The sequence below is a fragment of the Hibiscus syriacus genome, unplaced genomic scaffold, assembly GCF_006381635.1.
Source record: "Hibiscus syriacus cultivar Baekdansim isolate YM2019G1 unplaced genomic scaffold, ASM638163v2 tig00111502_pilon, whole genome shotgun sequence".
Lineage (NCBI taxonomy): Eukaryota > Viridiplantae > Streptophyta > Magnoliopsida > Malvales > Malvaceae > Hibiscus > Hibiscus syriacus.
Genome location: NW_024063105.1, coordinates 174,560 through 184,928, shown reverse-complemented (window position 1 = coordinate 184,928; position 10,369 = coordinate 174,560). Strand labels below are relative to the sequence as shown.

Below are 10,369 nucleotides of genomic sequence, written 5' to 3'. Positions count from 1 at the left end.
TAACATTAAGTATAATTTAAAAAAATAATAGTTGAATGACCAAAATAAAACAAAAGTAATAGTTAGGTACTAAATATGTAGTGTACCCATGAATTAATGATCCATTCCTAATATGATAAGCCGTTGCTGACGATGAAGACATCGATATTTTATATGATGGTATACTTATAATCATCACTTTGCATTGCTTTTGCTACCCACTTGTAGGCTCCCTATTTAACGTCTTAGAATTTTAAATGAAATTAAGAGTTTCAACTTCACTATTATGAATAAAAATAATTAAATTTGAAGTATCATTTTTGTAATAAATTTATGTTGTATTTAATTTAAATTAATATGAATAAATTAAATATTAATAATTTAAAAAAAAGTTATAGTATATGTCAAAATCAACCCCTTACATTTGACTGAATAATTAAAATATTTTAGCCTTCAATGCTCATTTTAGATCAAAATAGACCATTTACGATAAAAGTTATTAGTTGATTAAAAGATCAATATTTCTTATAAATTATACAAGTTAACGTGAATTGAAATATTGATGTGATATATTCATGTGCGAGTAAGTCTGTAAATGTGTAAAGAAATGAAAGATTGGATATGTCCACATCATCACTATATTTTTATGGATAAGGTTATCGAGGTTAGGGACGTTTATAATTCGGTTAAAACTAAATTAATCGATCGAACTGAAAATTTGATCCATTAATCGATCGATTAATTTTGGATTCGGTCGGTTAACGGTTAATGATTTTTTTAAATTTCGGTTTCGGTTAATTCAATTCGAAATCGGTTAATTAACCGAATTAATCGAAATTATAAAATATTTAATATATTATATATATTATTTAATTTTAGGGGTGTTTAAATTTTGGTTTTTAATCAAATTAACCAACCGAAAAAACTGAAACTATTAAATATTTAATATATAATATATATTAGTTATAAATTTTGGTTAATCCGGTTAGCCAAACAATTAACCGAACTTAGATCGGTTCGATTAATTTTGTGTGTGAAAAAAACGGTTCAATTTACGATTAAAAGAAAAAACCGGTTAATAAAATTGGGGTAATTCGATTCGACCGTTAACCGAATTACCCATTTGAACACCCCTAATTAGGATGGCAATAAGACAGGTCGGATCGAATTTTTGATCCATCTGAATGTGACTCTATAATTAAAGTCATTTATTTGCACTTGATTTTTTATGAATTTAGGAGAATCTCACACGATTAAAAACCTGGCCTAATTTTTTAAACTAAAATCCGCACTTAACCTGGCTCAACCTAAATAAATGTATATAAGTAAATTTTATTAGATAAAATAAGAATCTCATTAAAAATTAAAAAGAAACATTATTACAATCACTCTTAAATATATAAAGAAAAATTATAATATCATATCGAGTCGGATAAGACCAAATAGATTTTTTTATATCTTAAACTCGAACCCAACATAATCCGATAACATCCTAAAAAACTCAACTCAATTCAAGTATAAACCTTTTAAGAAAATACTGAATTCGACCCAATAAATCGAGTCAAAACCAGTTTAATTTGAGTAAATAATCATCTCTAACTATATATAAATGAAATAATAATATATATTCCAAGCTTTTTTAAAGGTGTTCCACTGTATTTTATAAATAAAAAACCATATATTATAAATGTTGCAAGCTTCTTTGTATCATCTGATAGAAAAGTATAGAGACTTAAGATCAGGGTAGTCGAATAGTGCGGGTCACATCCATAGGGTGTATCATCTTCGTCTTCTTTTAATGTCTTTGTAGTAATTTCCATGACTTCTACTTCTTATACGTTTATGTCATTGGAATTTATGAAGACTTAAAATTAGGATAGTATAGTAGTATGCCTTAGTCTAGGTTTTAACCCTTTTTGACTTTATTCCTTCTCGTAGCTGGCTATCGTTGACTTATGTGTATCATTCTCTTCTTGTTTCCTCTTTTTAAATTTAGTCGGGTATTACGTTTCTGTCTATATGCAGAGATTTTTACGCAGAAATTTATTTGCAGAGATTACTTCCTATTACAGACGCACATATGAAGACTGTTCAACTATGTATTTATTTATTCATTTATTTATTTATACATGCATATCATTTTATCCTTATTTTTAATTTTCTGACTGTCGGAGGTCTTCCACGATAGCTGCTCTCAACCTGACGTTGGGAGCATGCCTACTACTCTACCTCCCCTTACCACATTACATATGGGAATAGAGTTTTGTTATTGTTTTTCTTGCAAGCTTCTTTGTATTTTTCCTAGTCAGATAAAGTGGATAAAAGGAAAGAGGATAGACTATTCCACATGGGTTGTCAGCTATCCCCACTCACATTACAAGGTCAATCTTTCATTTTGGTCCCTGTACTATATATTATTTAGGTATTTAGTTCTTACACTTTATTCTTTTACCAAATAAACATTTAGATACTACTTCGTATTTAGATATTATAATTACTTAACTATTTTTTTACCAAAATAATATTTAGATACTACTCATTATTTAGATATTATAATTATTTAACTTTCTTTTTTACCAAATTATTATTTAGATACACCTTTGAATTAGTTTACCAAATTAAACAAAAAATATTAAGAAGAAAGCTATCATAACATTACAAAATCATATAAAATGAATTCAAATTAAGAACTTGAAAATTTGGGAACAAGCACAACTTATCAATTTTTTTATATGATATTTATGATATTCGAATTAAGGACCTCAAAAAATAATAATAATTCTTTTATTTCGAGATCACTTGGTTCGTAAACTACGCGTAATGCAAAAATTAATCATCAATGGGAAATGATACCCATGGCATCCATTTGGAGCACCAACAATATTAATTTATGGTACTTAATAAAAGTAAACTAAGCCTTAATTTTCAAGAGAAAAACACACTCGTAATAATTAATCCATTTATTACCAACTTTATCCTTTTTGTGTTGTCTGATTTGCATGCTAAGCAAAAACTCTAATTAGCACTCATTCCATTAATTGCCATGAACGTATTAAATTATCTCGTTATCATATTCGAACCCAATCACAAGAATTTTGATTCTATATGATTTTAGGGTAAAGTACACAAATGGTCCCTGACTATAGGGTACTATTTTATTAATCCCCTCAACTATTAAAAGTTACAAAACAATCCTCTAACTATAGAGTGTTACTTTGTTGAGTCCTTCAACTATTAAAAATTATAAAATGTCGAATATTCGTTATGCTCTAAACTCGTCATTTTCTGTTAAAAAGTTAAGTATCATATGATATGGACGTTAACATGATGACTGAGATATAATAGTCGTTTGAGATTCTAGAATTGTATTTTATCACATCACAATCAACATGTTAACATTCAACTCAAATTATTGTCATTTTTTTAAATGTAAAAGATAATTTCGAAACATAATGAATAGTGGGTTACCTTTTTGTAACTTTAATAGTTGAGGGACTCAATAAAGTAACACTCTATAGTCAAAGGATTATTTTATAATTTTCAATAGTCAGTGACTCAACAAAACATCACCCTATAGTCGAGGGACTATTTATATGCTTTACCCATGATTTTATAAGGGCAAGTTTTATTTTTTTAAGTGGATTAAGGTTGCGTTTTTTTTGAAGTATGAGATCATATTAGGTCAAGTTTAAATTTAAGTTTAGAATCAAAAACACTCAACTCGATTTGACATTAAATAATACTATAATTATTTTTTAAATATTTAGAGTTGATTGTAACAATACAACTCTATTTTTAAAAAAGAATATATGTTTTTAATTGATAAAAATGAATTATATATATTCATGCTGAGTCAAATTAAGTGCAAATTTTTACTAAAATTGAATTGAGTTGTGGATCGAGTGAAAAATAAAAAGGAGTAATATTCAAGTCGAGTTTAGGTGGGTTAAAATTTGACCTAACCTAACTCGACCCGACTCGATCCATATCTATCTTTCTATGTCTATACTTTGTTGCACTTAAAGATGAACATGAGATTTTACGTAAATGGTACAAAAAATTAATTTGTTATGTTAAAAATTAGAAGAGAAAAGTGTGAAATTACAAAATTTTAGGAGATGTAAAATTATATCATTAATAGAAAATATAAAAATTAATATAATTATATAAAAATTAAATTTTTTAAGAATATAATTATCGAAGATCCCTCTCAATTCATCTCTGATTCTGATAAAATCATTATTCTAAAAAAGGAATTGTTTAATAACAAACTACTTATTTTTGGTAAATTGAATTGAAAAATTAAAAAAATACCTTAAAATTGATAATAAATCATAAAATCACGAATATGATAATTTTTTAATATAATTTTACTATGTTTTTATATATTAATAATATAATATTTTTTCTATTAAAATTTTATAAATTTAAAAAAAAAAGTTATCTTAATAAAAAACTATGAGTCGGTTTCAATATATATATATATATATATATATTATGTAAAACTAATAAGTTTTACACCAATTTATAGTCATTAGATTTAAATAAATAGATGACTTAGATTTAATTAAAATTTATAATCATAAATAATTATTTCTTTAACTATAATAAAATAATATTTTTAGGGTTAAAATTTAGGGTTTAGAGTTTAAGATTTAAGTTTTAGTGTGTGTGGTTTATGATTTGAGGTTTAAAATTTTGAGTTTAAGATTTATGGTTTAAGATTGTGAATTGTGATGAAAAGAGATATTATTTTACTATGAATTAAAATATATTTATTTTAAGGTGCTTACAAGTAATAATATATGATTATTTGACAATGGACGTTCGAATACCTTACAATATTTGATGCTTAAATTTAAAATCTCTAAAATTTTATTAACTTGTGAGATAATTTGATTCGTGCCAATTCCGAGATATATATAAGAGAATGTGTACACATAGACATACTATGCTTTAATTTTCACTTCATTTCGTCAAAGGATAATGGGGGGCTTTAAGATGATATTTATCTCCGAGGCACGTTCGTGGTTTCCAAAAGCATGTGCATATGTCATTACCCAATCTCCAAATCGGACTGCTTTTATTTTTTCTAGTACGATCCAACGGCGTTCCATAAAGATGTTCAAATTATGGTTTTGGGTTATTTACTATCTTTAAATTTAAAACCGCGTCCTTATACTTTTAATCTGATACCATTTAGTCCTTTTATTTCATGTTCCTATGTTATCCTAATAGTTAATGTTGTTAATTATTTTGATTAAATACGGATGAGAAATGTTTTTTTTTCTTTTAAAAGTATATTATTAAACTAAGAATATAGATTCATTATGACCCTAACTTTGTTTATTATTAGACATAAAAACTCCTTCAATGCGCTCAGTCACCTTAAATCATCATCTCATACGTTGTTCATCAACAACAATGATGATTATATGACTGACACCACTGACTCTATTGTTGTATTTTGAATATGACTGTCGGAATCGTCTTTCAGTTGAGTCCGAAATTGAATTTCGACTTAGGAAAAATGATTTGGAGTCGTCACCGATCATTTTAAATAAATATTTAGGTTGATCAGACACCATCTTACCTGATCTGTGTTTTACTAGAAATATGTCGGGCTCGGGAGTCGGTTACGGTCAAGGAAGGATCACACCCTTGGACTGCCCTTTTACTACCAATGAATTATCGGTTGTCTTTAATTGCGAAAATTAAAAATTAAAATTTAGAAATTAAATTCGAATAATTACCTTTGATAAATTGAAAATATCCTTAAAAAGTAAAAAATGTTAGATTTGAAATAATAAATATAAATATTAAATAAATTAAAGGGAAAAAAGGAAAATATATAATAAAAAATACAAAATAAAAAACATAAGCAAACTAGTAAATATGCACATAACTAATGGCAAACCTTCAGTCCTATTCTTATCAACTAGTAGTCCCAGGATGAACAGAGTTGACAGTGACGTTGGCATCCATTTGCTTCAATCTATGGGCAAGCTCCTTGGTATGCAGAACGTTAGCCAGCTTCGAGATAGCATAAGCACGTGTTGCATCACATTCACTTTTGCTTCTCGATATTTGGCCTATATATCGGATAATATCGCCGGAAAACCAGCCATGAATACTTGACGACACGTTCACTATTCTTCCTCCAACGCCAGTTTGTTTCGCCGTTCTTATCTCCTTTGCTTCTTTGATAATGGCCCGGCTTGTGCTTTGGTGACATTCGAAAGCTGCTCTTGAATGTAGGCCATTATCCCAACATTGCACCTAATGTACCCCTGGACACCTGGAATTTAACCTCCGACTCCCCCGTAGCGGTCTCGGTGTCTTGAAGCAGCAATGTTACGCACCATAGCAAATGCACTCTCCGAGGACGAGGGGGAGAGGAGATCAAGGACAGTTACGTTGTTGGTTTGCATCAGGACGTGGTGAAATCCCTTCGACCAAGCCAGGTTCAGACGGCTAAATCTATGAGATAATGTGTTAGAATTATTTATTTCACGAGATAACGTTCTCCCAAGATTAATTGCTGAAGTAAGGCGAATTGCACAGTATTAGCCGTAGGTCGTCATACCTTCCGGGCGACCTACGACGTGGCAGCTTCCGACGAGGGAATGATCGTGTGCATGGGACATGCACAACCCAACCCATAGGTCGCCATGCACTCCCAGAGACCTCCTAGGTCGCCATGCACTCCGAACGACCAAGCTTTTAACCCTCTGTACGCCTTGCATGTCATAGCTGGGAGATTCCTACCCGACGACCAAGCTTTAACCCTCTGCTCCCTCATGCATGCATTGCATCCATATAGCGGGACGTGCAGAAATATCACATGGCCCTGCAAGGAGACAAGGTCGCCGGGTGTGCATGGCGACCTCCTTGGTCGCCCGGAGTGCATGGCGACCTAGGAGGTCGCTGGGAGTGCATGGCGACCTATGGGTTGGGTTGTGCATGGGACGTCTAAAGCTGTCACGTCGTAGGTCGACGACCAACACTGTGCAATTCGCCCTACTTCAACAATTAAAACGTTATCTCGTGAAATAAATAATTCAAACACATTATCTCGTAGATTTAGCTAGGTTCAGACCCTCATAAACATCTCATAATTCTGCATGGATCACCGAGGACTATAACCCTCGAGAAATGTACCCATGTGATCTTGAAAAATGCCACCAGCAGTGCCGAGATTGGATGACACAAAGATGGCACCGTCGGTGTTGTATTTGTTAAAGCAAGCGGTTTTGTAATAACGATGATATGCTTCGAGACAAGTCTCCACTGCCCCATTTACATTCCCATGCAAATCCAGTGAGAGAAGCGGCGTTAGATCATTCATAGAGAGCTCCATCTCTCGAATATTGCTTTCCTTTCCTCGGTTTCGGCTTCCATAGCAGTGATCTCACTCGATGGTTCCATCTTCATCTCCCTTAACTTCAGCCGCTAGAGTGGCTTGGTCACCGATCAAGACGGCCATAGTTTAAAGCAGAGAAGTAATTTTCATGGAAATCTTCGATCTAGCTGCACCGCTTGAACCAATTTGAAATTGTTCGTCCCCCTTTCTCAAGCAAGTGGCCCTCTTTAAATTAAAAAAAAATACTAAAAGTGGATTTGAAGGAGAAAGTGGCGTGTGGAAAAATGGAGATCAGTGGAATGGGTAAGTGGGGTAGTGGGCTGTTTGTGGTTGAAATAATGGTGGGTGCCTGTAAAAAAAAATAAAAAAAATAAATATAATAATAATATATATATATATATATATATGTATATGTATATATATATATATATAATAAAATATAAATATATAAAAAATAAAATAATTTCGAACGTCTACAATGACTTCTTCTTTGTTAACTGTGAATAAGTTTATCAATCTTGACCTTGGATAGTCTTCGAATTATTTTTAAATTTTCATGTTCTATCAAAGACAATACTTATAATATAACATGTGATTCAAGATTAATTCATCTACATTCAAATAAAAACATAACCATAAATAAATTGGAGTTGAATCCATGGACAAACCTTACCACATTCCCCATGCAAACATATATAAGGACTAAATATTAAATTTAAACACATTAAAAGTTTCAAAATTTGATTTAACCCAAAATATTGAAGAAACGAAAAAACAACGATGATCGTCCCAACTCCCAATCCTACAAATCCAGCCCATTCGTCATAGAAGTAATATCATTCCTTTTTCCCATTACATGGAACATAATCATCAACCTTCTTTAACTTTACGTTCCTTTTCTCCCCTCTCCTTTATCTCAGCTTTTCTTTATATATATATATATATATATATATATATATATATTCACTACGATCTTTGTGCCCTTTTGTCTAGTAGAACATCACCACTGTTTAAAGCGCACAAAACCCAGAAATATTAAACCTCTCATCAAAGTATATGATGGCTAAAGAGGCTTCTACTTGCCTCTTTTCATCCCTTTTGTTTCTTCTTGTTATCAGCTCTTGTGGTAAGTGAAATCCCATCTCTTCATTTCATTCCTCTCTTTAACTTTGTTGTAGGTTTTGCTATGTATCGTGTATGTATGTATGTATGTTCATAAGCATGTTGTTCTTGGTGCAGCTGAAGTAGGGGAAGTTGCTGCTAAGGTTGAAGAATCTTTAGAAAATAGCATTGGGATTATGATTAAGGTAGATGGATTGTATGTCGAAGCATCAACGATGGTGGATTTTGTTTCTTCTCGTAGAAAACTCTTTAATAGTGTCAAAAGAAAATCACGCATGATGTTATCTTCCCTCCGAATAATCCCTCACCGAATATTGTCACTGTGCCAGCCACGAACCCTGCGAATATGCCGGCGCCGTTCCCGACCACCACGCCGATCACGGTACCTTCTACGGATACGAACAACCAAACTACGGTACCGGTAACCAATCCTGTGACGACGCCTGAACCTGTCGCGGTGCCGGGTGCTGGGGCGCAGCAGCCGGTGAAGAATCCGGTAACGACGTACCCCGCGCCGACTGGAGGAGTCCCGGTGAGCACACCGGTGGCGAATCCTGTAACTACGTATCCTGCCCCGGCTGGAGGAGTCCCATTGAGCACACCAGTGACAAATCCAGTGCCTAATCCTGTGCCCCCTGCAACTACTAATGCTCCTGCAGTTCCAGGGCAGAGCTGGTGCATAGCTCGGACCGGGACGTCCGAGACTACGCTTCAATCAGCGTTGGATTACGCTTGCGGAACCGGAGGAGCCGATTGCTCACAGATCCAGCAAGGCGGTAACTGTTATAATCCGAATTCATTGCAAAACCGTGCATCATATGCTTTCAACGGCTATTACCAGAAAAACCCTGCACCAACTAGCTGTGACTTTGGTGGGGCTGCAACCATAGTGAACACCAATCCAAGTAAGAATTGTTTATCAATAATCTTCATTTGAAACCTTCGCAGTTCGCATATGTAATGAACTCGTAATAGGCACCGGATCCTGCATTTACCCGTCTTCGGGATCACAATCGACTCCAACCTCAACACCAGCAACAACCACATCAACATCAACAACAACAGGGGCAGGTGTACCAGGGTAATGAGTTTATTCTGATTACTTTGACATAGACACTGTTAGTACAATATATGCTTAAACTGGAGAAGTGAGCTTGAATGTGTATTGCAGCTGGGTCACCCCACCTTCGGTACTAAATTCAATCACACCAGGCTCCAGCTCTGCTACCACAAGTGTTTTTGGGTCCGATGCACCTCCCGACGTCAGCACATCGACATCCATGTCGGTTGTTTTACAACCAACTCTTAGCAGAATCATTCTACTGACAATGACATCTTTTGTTGCTGAATTAATCTCAGAATCAATCACCTTGCTATAGACCAGTCAGATTATCATGCTTCGATCTGGAGTTCCCAAACGACTACTTCATAGCAGCCTAGTTGTGTCGGTGATGTTCATCGCCCGGATAAGCCGCTCGAGATGTAGAGATGGTGTATTCATAATGTTCCAAAATGACTATTCATAGTAGCCAAGTAGTTTAAATTTTCTTTATACAAGATATTTAAGTTTGAGATTAGACATAGGCAATCTTGTATATCTTTTATCAGGTAGTGAAGTTCATAGGTTTGAGGAGGACCCTTTTGTCATTAGTGTACCTACAAACATAGCTCCATAACCATCATGGGTGAATTCGAGTTTTAAAATTCTTTTGTCATTTCGAGTGCAGGGTCATTTTCGGTTCGGGTTTTCGGATTTGTCCAATCGGGCTTCGCATGTTTCGAGTAAATATGAAATTCAAGTCTCAGCCAACTGCAACAACAGAACATGCTTCCTGAAAAGATTCCATAAGGGTCTATACAAAGGACAATTATAGCATACTCCGTTGTTGTTTTGCAATGGAGATT

At 33.5% G+C, this 10,369-nt stretch overlaps 1 protein-coding gene across 1 annotated transcript; it reads left to right on the top strand.

The window, feature by feature from the left end:
* Positions 1-8,336: 8,336 nt before the first annotated feature.
* LOC120163890 (PLASMODESMATA CALLOSE-BINDING PROTEIN 1-like) lies at positions 8,337-10,095 on the top strand. The gene is made up of 4 exons (XM_039173697.1): positions 8,337-8,468; positions 8,582-9,369; positions 9,440-9,545; positions 9,636-10,095. The coding sequence occupies exons 2-4, from the start codon at positions 8,811-8,813 to the stop codon at positions 9,841-9,843; spliced, it is 873 nt and encodes a 290-aa protein (XP_039029628.1). The 5' UTR covers positions 8,337-8,468; positions 8,582-8,810; the 3' UTR covers positions 9,844-10,095.
* Positions 10,096-10,369: the final 274 nt, after the last annotated feature.